Below are 13,232 nucleotides of genomic sequence, written 5' to 3'. Positions count from 1 at the left end.
CAGAGGGAGCTGTCCGGTATTGCCTACTTAAGGGGGAAGGGATGGTTGGGGGACTGGGGGTGTGGTTTCTGTGTGAATCGTTTCTTTTCTTATTCCCTCTGTCATTAGTATTGTTGCTGTTACTGCTCAGTTTCTTATCTCATTGCTGTACCCAGTAAATTGCTCTTATCTCAACCCATGATCTTTACTTTTCCGGCCTCAAATTGGAGGGTGGAGAGGGAGTGGCACATGGTTTTAATGGAAGAATTAATTGGAGAATACCATTCCTAAGCCAAGACAACCGTAATTGGAGCCCAGTGTGAGGCATGAAGGCTTGAGATTCAAGAGATCTGCCCAGAGCAGGTTAGAAACAAATTTGATCTAAGTATTTGTTGTATTAGGTCCAGAGGCAATGCTCACAATGTTGCTTGGGCTGTTCAAATGGGTATTATTATATATAACCATGTATATAATCCCACATATACTTCTCACTATGATATTTTTCAGAGCAGGGAGAGGGATCAGGGTCCCTTTGTTGCTGTACTGTGGGATATTAGCTAATGACATGATAACATCAAGGACAATGAAAGTAATTTGGGATGTGTACTCAGTGTTTCTCTCCTATCCTTACTCAGGTACTGCCTCTGGGGGTTCATTAACAATTATACCCAGTCTGTGGGAAGAACAGGGGGGATGACTTTCCCTAGCTTTTCACCCCCTTTTTCTCCTTCAGACCTGTTAAAACAGCTTTTGACAACTTTTAATTCCTGCTGGATGTTAAGGAAAGCATATTCTTGTTGCTAAGTCTGACACTTCTCAGTGCAGTCTACACCATATTTAGAGTCAGGACAGAGATTTCTAGGGAGGTCATTCAGAGATCTGCCCTGAGGGTGGATGGTCACGAGTGGCATAGAATATGGGAGAGAATGGGCCAGTTTTTGGGAAAATTCTCTGCTCCAATGGTTTGGCAGTTCACCCCTGAACCAATACAAGACCCTGTTTAAAGTGACAGAATGCTGCACTGCGAGGAAAATGCTGTGGCAACTTCAGAGAGGAGCAATTTATTGCAGTGTGCTGGGCCCTGGCTACTCTTTACTGGACACAGCTCAATACTAGAGAACACCCTCCGGGGAGGAGTAGAAAAGCAGACCTACAGGCACCATGGCCTCATTGTAGCTGAACCAGGGGAACAACCGTGCCAGTAGCAGTTGCCCCTACACAGAAGAAGAAATCCAAGACCAAATCAGTTTTCTTAGCAAGGAATAAAGAGGAAACAGGGCCCACAGAACAGAAGAAAGAGGCAGGGCCAGAGATAATCACTTGATCCCTATTACCTCAGGAGAGGGTATTTTGAGGACTCAAAAGAGGATCATTGAGTTTTTGGGACAGCTGCTGTGGAGACAGAAGAAATTAGACAGCTGAATACCTTTCCTGGTGTCTCAGAAGACTCTGTTCTTTGAGTGTCAGCAAGCCTAAGTGGGCTTGAATAGGAAACCCCAATTGCCCAGGGATTTTGGAAATCATCACTAACAGGCCTGAAGGCAAAAATTTTGGATTATCAGGTGGAAAATGTCTGGATCCCAGCAATGACAGGGTTAATTTTTGTAGTAGCCAGGAAGGGACATAGCCAGGACACGGACATTATTCTATACCACCTCACCTCATGAGGACTGTTTGCTGGTGCCTTCTGGACCACAAAATGTGTTGGAGGGAGCCATCCAGTACTGACCATTACTGGGGGAAAAGGGTGGTCTATTATTGAGTGTGCTGCAGTGTGTGTTTTTCTCCTGAATTGTTTCTTTTCCTATACCCTCTGTCATTAGTATTTTTGCTGTTATTGTTAATTTTCTTATCTCATTGCTGCTCCCATTAATTTGCTTTTCTCTCAACCTGTGATCTTTACCTTTTGTGGCTCCAGTTGGAGGAGTGGGGGGGAGCTGCATGAAGTTTTAGTAGAGTGCTGAACTGGAGAATACCATTCCTAAACCATGACACCATAACAGAAGGAAAAACTGCAGAAGTCGAAGGCGCTGGATCCACACTGCATCTTGGAGCCTGTGCTACCTCAGTGATGGCCCTCTCTGCTCTTTTCTCCTGCTCAGAGATGTCAAATTCTACTCTTTTCTGTCAGAGATGTTTTAGAAACTAATATCTGCTGTACTTCAAGAAAAAAATACCACTTTTACATTGAATGGCTAACTCACATTTACAGAATAAAAAAAATTAGTATTAATTGTATCTAAAATAGTACTAAAATAGTATCCTTTGATACTTCTTTATGATGATAATTTTAATTCACATGACAGGTTAGGTTACATTATTTGTATACTGGAAGACAGTTGTGCAATGTACAATATAAAAAAACTTCCTGTAATTTCAATATTAGGCAGAATAAAGGAAATGGCCTTTTAAAAATTATATTAAGTATCATTCTAATGCAAAGAACTTCCAAACAATTCAAACTGCTTTAGAAGCCAGTCAGGTGAACACAACAATGCCATTCAAATATTGATCAAATATGCAATTCAAAAATTGATCTCTGGCTATAGCTAAGCATTTAAGTTGTCCAAAAAAACCCCTCAGAAGTTTAATGGTTTGTGCATTTTTTAATTCCTTAAAGAGAACAGTGAATCCTGTTTTAGCAACATAAGTTGGGGGACATCTGTGTTATTTTGAATGCTTCTGTATTCACCTGTACTTGTGTAGAACCCTGGCAACACCCTTCATAAAGAAATAAATTGAGAAAGAGATTAAGAACAGTTGGCAGTTATTCTGGCAAAGGCAATTTTTTACAATTCTCCAAGGATTCTGATTATTTTAGTAACAATGTTCCTTCGCCTGACTCCCTCACTAAGTCTTTTGTCCTCCTCTTCTGCATCTAAACAGCAATTGTGTACAAACTGTTGAATATTTAAAATGGAAAAATGCTACTCAGTCTTTAATATATGTGGCAAATCATTATATTGGTATTCACTGCAGTTAATCGTGATGCATTTATTAATGTGTAAATATCAGACATTTCCTTTGGCATTCCACTCTCCGTTTGCAATTCATTAACATACTGTTATTTTAAAATATTAGTCTCTAAGAAGACACCAGATTTTCATTGGACTGGTCTCACAGTTGAAAAAGCATTTTTATATTCTGAATGCATCAAAACAGCAGAATCACTAGGCAGACAGTAAGTGGGATTCACTGAAACACAATGTTAGTTCTAATGGATGGATGATTGTGTTTGGTCTTCAGAAACTTTGAAGTATAGGTAAGTCTTGATCACACAAATTAATAAATCCTAAAGCTGGAGTTAACAATAACCATTACACCCAAATTCTGCAGCTTAGCCCAGCCAATTTTTCAAAAGGTCAGGTTGTGAACTGGAGAAGATCAGGGAGGTCCACCGCATAGCTTTGTTGCCAGGCATCTCTCGTCTGGATTGTTGCAGGCATTTATTAGTATTCGTCAGCAGACTCAACAAAGCAAACAAGAAATTCAAGCACGAATAATAAAATGAAATGCTGCTATATAACCCTTTGTCATTCAGCAAATATGGGACTTTTTAGCTACATTGTTCCTAAACCTGGGTTACTACTTTAATTTTTCTCCACAGTGCTGACTGAATGAGTATGCATGTGTGTTAAATGCAGAGCTCCCTTAACAACTGCAGGACTGCCATTTAATCTGTTGGTAGATGGACCATTTCCTGTGGGAACTCCAGCTATGATTTCCAGATCCACCAAATAAATCTCAGATTAAGATTCCAAATGAAACCTGCCTTTGGCAGATAAAAAATGTCAAGATGGATATAAACAGTAAAATTATAAATTATCTAGGTGTTGCACGATGACTTGATGTGCGTTTTTTGTTTACACTTTCCCTGATATCACAACTATACAAGGCATTCATCAAATGTCACACTTTCATAATACTGGAGGCATCATTAAAACTGTTTGGCTAAGGACCTTGAAGTGTTTAAGCAGTAGCTCAAAAGTATATTTGTGCAAAGTAGAAGAATAAATTTACATATCAGCAGCAGCTCATAAGGGATGGGTAAATATTCTGTTTATCTCTCATTGTAATTCAGGTTAGTTTAAATACAGGGTTTCAGGATATCATTACAGCCTATATGGAGTCATTACATAATTTCCAAACATAGTGTCTGCTGGAGTTTTACTAAGCATGCTGTGTTTATGTTTTCTAAACCAACTAAAAACAAAGTAAACCCTCCCACTCCATTTGTCTTTTGCTATTGTCATATCAGACAATTGCTTTTCACATATAACCCCCTTCCATTATCTAAATCTTAATGATCCAGAACTCCCTTTTATCTAGGCAGGGTCATGTTTCCCTGTGCCCATTAATTATAGTGAAAATTCTCTTATCCAAATGTACTCAACCTCCCCTACCACACACAAACGATTAAAGCTTTGCTGAATTAAGAGTTCTAAACAAAATCCCAGGAAACTACAGCTTTAGAAGCAAAGAAAAATATTGCAATTTTAAGTGTCTGACATAAAAGAAAGATCACTCTGCCTAAAGTAGCTGTAAGATGCCTTGCCCCCACACCCTTTACTCCAGTAGTGCTCTACTAAAGATGCAGGTGAACTCACAAATAAGAGTCGGCAACGCACTCCCTGAAGAACCTTTCCATAATAACTTAAAAATATTTTTGCTCTGAACTTAAGCCTCATTCTACCTGTTATAAAAATAGAAGTAATGAAGGTTTCTAAAGAAGAAAATAACCAAATACTTCTTGCACTTGTGCAAGGTCTTCTAAAGTTCCTTCTGAAGCACTACTTAAAAATTACTGTGGTAGTAAGTGCTGTTCTCTCTGAAGTACATTTCAAGACATTCTGAAGTTAGCTGCACTCATACTTTACACACTTAAGATTCAAAGTGCAATACTTCAAGGTGTGCATTCTCCCCATCCTTAGTGCTTGCAGCCCTCAGTGCAGATAAGGCCCTACATGTTTTGAGCGTACCATAAAGGGTTCAACAAAATCATATTCACAACACTGCAGTGAGTCAGGCAAGTACTGAGTATCTAGTTGTACTTCTGATGAGGAGTCTTTCTGCATGCAGTCTGGCTAAAAATGTGCTGTATTCTACCACTCAAAATGTACAAGGAAAGAAATGGAATGGAAAAAGAATAGATGAGAATTTATATGCATGAAGGCATGATTATATTTACAGGAAAGACCAAGCAGTATTGGATGATTTTTCAGTTATCATTAACTCATTCTTATCTTCTAAGTTATGTCACACTATTCCTTCTTCTTCCATGGCAGAGGTTTTCTTCATCTTCCATGCTTAATGTTGTTCAACAGTTACTAGGTTTTACTCATGAAAGTTCATCCTCTCAGCCTCTTTTCAGCCTTCTACATCATTCAGAGAACCTTGCAACTACTCTTGGCACTTTGCAAGGGGATCTGACAGCACACAGTGAGTTTGATGCTGAAAGCACAGCACACATTGAAGACACTAATCAGCTGAGCCATGTGGGTGTAGAGGACGCTGCCTCTCTGCATATTGTGTAGATTTTTCTGCATACAAACCACCCTTGCAATATTCAGGCCTTCTTTCTTTTCCAAGCAAACAGCACTTTGTTGCTAAAATTGGTAGGAGAGGGAGAACAGGCTCAGAGTATCTCCTGTTGAGGCATGTAAAAGAAGAAAGAGACTTCACTATGACAAGTATGCTTAATTTTGCTTCTGTTACAGCCTTGAAAGAGGGGCTTTAGATTTACTTAAGAGGGTTTACAGCTGTAGTGGGTATATTCTGGAGAAATGGGCAGCAGCACCTTTACCATTAGCTGCTTTTTTACTAACTAGAGCATTTACAGCACCATATTACCCTGGAGGCTTTCTTTACCCAATTCATCTTTGTGTGTGTCAAACTCACACAATAGGAATTCCAGACAAAAAAGTCCTTGTAATTAATACTGCAAAAACAAATCTACAAAAAAGCACATTAAAACCATTACACAACTAGAAGAGTTTTCTACTTGCAATAAGACAAAGTTACACAAAAAGATGATTTATTTTACTTAACCTTTGCACGTGACTACATTTCCTCCATTACCATGAATGTAAAACACCCCAAAAACCTACAGCTCACCACCAAATAGAACACCTCCATCACAAATTTCCCTGCACAAGCTGATTCTGCAGTTCTGTTCCAATCTACATTAACACAGCTCTTTAAAGCTAGTCTCCTCTGAACTAGTTTCCAGACATGCAATTTTGAAGTATATTTACAAGCTGCAAGCATTCTTTTGAAGATACATGGAAAGTGCCTGTATGGATCATAACTAAAGTTGCCATCAAATTCTGAGAAGTGAAATTGGTTCACTGACTTACAATATATGCTTCAAGTAATGGCTTAGCAATATGTACATATTTATTTCTATGCTTGAAAAACATAATAACCACCTTTTAAGAAAGCAAACAACTTTGTCATTAAAAAAATCAATCTATTAATTTGTCTTAGGAATTCACAAATAAAAATTATACAATGATTTTAATTCTGGAGTCAGCAAAACTCTAATTTTGTTGTCAAAACAGACCAAACAACACTTAAAATTCTAAGCCTTCTCCTAATTTCTGCCCTATCCTTAAAGCATGGATGCTCATAAATATGACATAAGCCAAAACATTACAATAGTTAAAGACCGTATAATACAGAAATATAGCTGCACCTAATTAAACATGGTACATGAGTCAAATAAGACACAAATTTAACTCCAGCATTTGAACACTCACCACTTTCCAATCCTGGTAATGCTTCTGAAAAAGTGTCATATCAAGTCCTAAACATATATGTAAGAAGAGAAACCACCCAGTTTCAGGTTCCCTCTTGTGTTTTCACAGAATTAATGTTTGCATAGTTCCCATCATGCATGGAAATCCTACTGAAGTAACAAGTCTTGCCCCAATGCAATGTGCTTCCCCACACCCACCATCACTGCAATGCAAAGATATGCACCTATTTGCCAATACAAGTTTATTTTCATAATTGAATACTATTCTAGGCTGTCTAGCTTGGATCCTGAATATTTTTCATTTCTAAGTAGCACAGTCCACACTGGTCTGCTGCCAATGTTCCTGGTACATTCTCTCAAGTATCATTAGAGGGAAATGAAAAAAGACATTAAGCTTCTATTAAAAACAAGAGAAAGAGTACATTTAAACTAGATACAAACACAAAATAACGAAACTTGCACACAAACTGTTCTTTAATTCTTCCTAATAGAACAGAACAGTGACAAAGTCTTCAATCCACACAGAAATACCATACTCTAAACAACTCGGAAAGTTAAAAAGAAAATCTCACCTTTCAAACACTTCAGATACACTCCTCTTAAACACTACATTCCTTTCAAGTATTTTATTTTATAACATTGATTAACAGGTTACACATTATCCCACATAATCGCCATAAACCTATCACTTTGTATCTGATTTTTCTATTTCTTAAAATTCTCATTGCTTGACTGAATTTTCATCTAGTCAGATAAATTTAATGTCGTATTTGCTTTGCCATCCTTATTTGTTGACAAATAATGTAATCTCCAATTTTTCAGTATGCTATTAAAATTTTTAAATTATTAAACATTATAGGGTTATTCTAAACCCAGCTTTTAAACTTCCAAGTTACAAGAAAGGAAAATCTAAATACAGTACAGTACCAACTGCACAAAGGAAATATGTGAAGATGACAGAGCAAGCAGGACACAAAATAGTACAATCATCAGCACACACACTTACACAGAAAAGGCAAAATTGCTGCGCTTAAGTAATACAATGAGAAAATGCACTAGGATATCTACCAAGCTCACATATTGAATATTATGTTGCTGAAATTGACCTATTATCCTTATGATAAGTGAATGTAATTTAACTGTTACTACCCAAATTAAATTCTAAGAAAAAAAACTTTCTCATCCACACCAGTATGATAACAAATTTACCCATAATCCCTTTTTCTAACTTTGCCAGGAGCAAAAGCACAAAGAATTACATGACTTATTAATGATTATGCTAAATAAAAGTGTATAAATTTTACTTTTATTTATATGACAACTTCTGTTGGATACATGAAGTGTTAGCTTGGAAGAAGCAGCTGTCTAAACAGCACAAAATATTGACTTAACGCATCAGAAAAATAATACACATGAAACTCAGTAGCTACTCAGTTTCAAAAATATCTCTGAGCAGTAGCAGAACATAATTTCTTGCAATTAGACAGAATATATTTCACAGAGAATCAGTTTCATTTGCCTACTTTGGAAAACTTAACCTTTTGAACCATTCTTAGGGTATGCTGACCCCTAAAGGTCTAAAAATACTAAACCTGATTAAGCCATTACACATTTAAATTGTCAGAATACAATGCTCCACTAACTTACACCATCATAAATGTTTTTGTTTACAGAGCATATGATTCAAAAAACTTTTAAACTTCACTCAGTAACAGCTCAAAATGCCATAAATTAAAAGGAGTTTATAAGTAGTTTATTTTGCAGAATAATATAGGTAGAAATTCCTTTACATATGAAAGAAAAGGATCACCTACAAAATGAAGCATTTCTTCTTTCTTCTAAACAGACTCTCCATGAGAAATCTGACATTTATTATCTTCTGAGAGAGAATATATAGTATAAAACTCAAAAAAAGGAAATGTACAATAAGCTATGAGGCTCTGATATAGAGGGAAATTTTGATGTTGACTAACCTAATCCATTTTGGATTTTTTAACCTACACAGAGTCACTTACTAGCAAAAATCCGCTCTAAAGTGAGGATCTCTTTTTTATGTCTTTCCCTTCCTTCTACCTGTAACAATTTAGTCACAAGCTACTTCTGAAAATTCTCTTCTACAAAGTCAGTCAGTCATGAATGTACTCTCAAATTCAGTGGGGTTTTTTTCCCCTTAGGTTTCTGTCATGAAACATAGATGAATGTATCTGAGAACAATTATGTCTGGTCAATCAACTAAAAATAAAAAAAGATACTTGCATCCTGATGAAGATGGAAACTCCATCAACTGGAGAAGCTCCAGTTAACCAAAGTCACCTTTATCTCCAAGCCTTACCTTACTGTCTAAATTCAGTTGAGCTACTAATGAGAAACTCATTACTATTAGTAGATGGCTTAATCATACCCAAGCCAGGTGTGAATAGCCAAGAAAATTACTTTAAGACAGATTTTCAGATTTATTGCTAACAAAAAAAAAAAAAGTTGGAAAGTAAAGTGCAATGTACAGAGTAAGAATTTAAACAAGTCTTCTGAAAGTTGTACAAAAACATTTTCAATAATCCAGAAAATAAGGTGAAGCTTTATATTCATGTAGCTGCTCTCCAGTTACTCAAAGTTCTTTTAAGGAGCAGTATGTGGTTATTGGTTTTTTTTCTTTTCTTCCAAAGTCAGTCATATATCAGCAAGAACAAACACACTCCAGTCACTGCCTAGCACTGGTGTAACACCTAAGGTTCCTTATTAATATCTTTAAAGTCCCTACCTTTTGACCAGTTCTCCATTTGTTCCTCTGAACTTGTTTGATCTGGCACTGAGTCCAGTTTTTGCTTGAAGGTTTCAGAGCTAAAATAAAACAAACTCTAGATAAATAAACTTGAAACAATATAATACACCTATACTTTGCCTTCATTTGACAGAAAATTTACAAAACAAATTATTTTAAATATTTATAGCAGCACAATGAAGTCTGCATACTTTAACAGCCAGCGAAAAATTATATTTCTCAGTAAAATATTTTTTCTTCACTCATCTAATTTTTATAATTGTTTGGTTCAGCTCTCTGTTGCATGTGATGTCTTTGTTGAAATATTTATTAGTTTGTTTTTTTCTTCTAGAGTCTGGTCGTGGAAGTACACATTACTGAGCACAGCCCAAATCACACCAAGCAGTCCTGCTGCAGACAACAAGACTGCTCCCTTTGGCAGTTATTACAGACAGTGGCATGTGCTTCACTTCACAGCACTCTTTCTCTACTTTTAATTTCCTAGATAAAATAAAGTGGTCTATGACCACTCCAACTCTGAAGTTCTTTCTGAACAGCTAAATAATGCATCCCAATATTTGCATGCATATTGCTTCAGATTATAGTTAATTCCACAGTTGCAATATTTCATATAATTAAAGATCTTCAAGAAGTAACCTCCAATAAGACTTACAGTAAAATGTTATGTCTACCAGGCATCATTTTGAGTGTTAAAAGAGATGCTCTCTTATGTGTTAAAAATTTCGTTATACTCAGTATCGTAAGGAAATCTAAATAAGTTTGTAATCTTGGTAACATAGTAAACTTATTACAAATTGTATTACTTACTCATATACCTCTTTAAAAATACTGTATATAGGAAAATTTTTATCCTTAACTATGCATTGTGCTTATTTTGTATGTTTTCCCTGCTGCATTTTTTTACATTTATTGAAAAGATACATGTGCCTTGAAGATACAGTGACTAGATTATGAAAACACTCAGACAGTTGTCATTGTGCTGAAAAATGTAAGACATTAAATAAAAAAATTAAGTACCTATTTTACAATTCAAGCAAATTACACCAAGACACATATCCTAAATAATAAAGCAGCAGGAGAAATTATTTTGCCATACAACACCAAAAAGGCAGATTATTTCTTTTTTATATTTAAAATTGCAAAAGAAAAATTAATTTTACAAACACTTTAGATTCAACACCAACACGAACACCAAACATTCAAGAAATACATATTTAGCTCATATTTGTTGTTGACTATAAATCTGCATGATAAAAAATGCATAGGATTTTATGTGCTGAGGTCTTATCAAAAAATAAAAAGTTCACCTCATATCGCAGAACACTGAGTCCCTTAAAAGAATCCCTCAAATGAAGCTGTACGCTTCTTCTTCAATTCTGTGTAACTGTGTTGATTTGAAGTTGGCAATCTTTTCCTAAGTTCCTCATTTACTTTTGGATTAGCTGAAAATATAGAGGGTTATTAATATCAAGAAATAGGTTTCTGTCAATGAAGCCATTTCCCTACATATTGCACAAAAAGGTTCATAATAATTGCAGTATTTTAATAAGGTATTCATATAGCAAGACATGAAGAAAATATGGTATTTAATAACCTCTGGAGTATTTTAAAACATGTCTTAGGGCCTTAATGTGTCTAGTAATATACTATTTAAAACCATAATTTTATCCCTCCACAATATACAGTCATTCTTCCTCGCCATTTACCCAGCTAATGAATGCCAGCAATTAGTAAAATGTAATCCCATTGCACAATCATTTTAATGCTTTTAGCACTCAGAAAAGTAAACACCAAATTAATACTGCTCAAGCCATATCAGATCCTAGCTGGAAGCAAGCAATTATAGTTCAGCTCCTCAGGTGTAATTAAATGATTGGAATGATTTAGTTCCATAAATGCAAGTTAATTCATAAGCAAGCAACAAATATACTGGGAGTAATTACAAGAAACATTGACAGTCTAAGCAGGGCATGTGCCTTTCTGTACCTGATATAGGAAAATGCTGCCCTCTCCCGGAAATAATAGACAATGGCACAGGAAAAATTTATGACTGAAGTCAAGAGGCTCATTTTACAGACGCTGTCTTCATAGTTGAAATAGGTTCTGTTAACTAATAGGAATTTTCTGGTTTAAACATAGAGAAAATAAAAGTGGTTGATATCAGATTAAGGTCACCTATGGATCAAAGTAAAACGGAAAGATTTTTAGGGCTTCCTACGATGTGCCGATTAACTTCCTCATAATTTAAAAAAAAAAGTTAGGATACAGAACAAGAAAATATTCCAGACACTAAGTATTTAAACTGGTTGCTCTGAACACAAACGCTGCAATAGGTAGCTGACTTATGCACAACACTTACTTGTCCTTCAAGATGTACCTTTACAGAAGGTATCTTGAACATAAGGTATTTTTAGAACCAAACCTATTGAACCATCATTTTCCAGTGAGTGTTAAAAAGTCAGCATTTCAAAAATGATCAGAAGTGGCCATTAAGGTTTTCACACAAGGAATCATCAGAAAAATTGAATCCTATAAATCCTTACTTTCATTTGAAGACAATCTGCTAATAATCAATCTGTGTAATAAAGAGAGGAAATTAAAAGCTAGAGATTAAAATAAAGTGTATTGGCAGACCAAGACAAAACTGAAAATACAAAATGATACCATAACCCAAATGCTAGAGGTAATTTGAAATCTAATTTCCTTATTCACTATTCATTTATCCACCTTGTGCTAGTGTAAAACTACTAGGACACCATGAAAGAAAGTGAAAATAAAAAAGAAAATGTCCCTATCGGTTGAATATAAAATGCAACAGTCACATAAATTAATAGTTAAGTAGAATAATGAAAGAACTCTCAGACCTAACTGTCTACAGGAAAAAGGAATGCTTCCAAATGCTGGATATAGCAGCAAGGGCGATAAAATCACACACTGTGGGCAGTATATATCTGTTTTCCACACAGAGAAAGTGTAGGAAAGCTGATTCAGAAGCATTTGATCAATGTAAAAGCCTTAAAATTGTTCTTTACCAACAGCACTTTGGCATAAAAATACTTATTTTTTCCAGATCTTGGTATATTTCAAAACAAACCCAAGCTGTACACAAATATATTCGGTGTTACTTTACCTACCATGGAAAAGAAAAAATTATTTTAAGAAGTCATATTATTAAAAGTTTAAAATGTACTGCACATTTGCTTTGCCCTTTGATGTCACAGTCCTATTTTTCTATTCAAATCTTGTACACTGTAAGTTAATTGCTTTTGGAAACTACTTATTATTCATGTAAAAATTAATGTGCCAATGTGTTTAAATCCTTTTAAATGACCATTCATGCATCTTTCTTCTTTAAGTACCAATGAAATCTGTCAAAGATATCAATGCAAGATGGTCTTAGACAAAGTTCTAATATAGATTTTTTCTGCTAACATAAGATTTTCATTTTCGTCAACTTTACTTAAATTCCATTAATTTTTTAAGCTGCTTTTAATAAATTCACAAGTAAAAAATTTTAGGCTCCATAGTCTGTCATTTGTGTTCCAGCTGACTTTATGAATATTAATAACAGTGTTATCCTGATTAAATAGGCTTCATATAAAATCCCTGTGAATCCTATAGCTCAGACATCTCATTTTTCCAACTCTTTATGAATTTGGATTCAGACATTAAACTGGAAAAAACCTAAAAAAACAGATTCAATGGTACATTGGTGTA

General features: G+C 35.4%; 1 protein-coding gene across 1 annotated transcript in view; it reads right to left on the bottom strand.

Annotated features, from left to right (window-relative positions):
• Positions 1–13,232, bottom strand: part of MIPOL1 (mirror-image polydactyly 1) — a 186,844-nt gene that overhangs the window by 144,212 nt on the left and 29,400 nt on the right. The window contains exons 3-5 of the mRNA XM_036384706.2: positions 11,502–11,639; positions 10,823–10,957; positions 9,495–9,574 (exon numbers count right to left, since the gene is read on the bottom strand). Coding sequence (XP_036240599.1) covers positions 9,495–9,574; positions 10,823–10,827 — 85 coding nt within the window. The 5' untranslated portion in view covers positions 10,828–10,957; positions 11,502–11,639. The remainder of the gene's footprint in view (positions 1–9,494; positions 9,575–10,822; positions 10,958–11,501; positions 11,640–13,232) is intronic.

The sequence above is a fragment of the Molothrus ater genome, chromosome 6, assembly GCF_012460135.2.
Source record: "Molothrus ater isolate BHLD 08-10-18 breed brown headed cowbird chromosome 6, BPBGC_Mater_1.1, whole genome shotgun sequence".
In the NCBI taxonomy this organism is placed as follows: Eukaryota; Metazoa; Chordata; class Aves; order Passeriformes; family Icteridae; genus Molothrus; species Molothrus ater.
The sequence above is the reverse complement of the archived record's forward strand: the minus strand, read 5'-3'. Positions and strand labels throughout refer to the sequence as shown.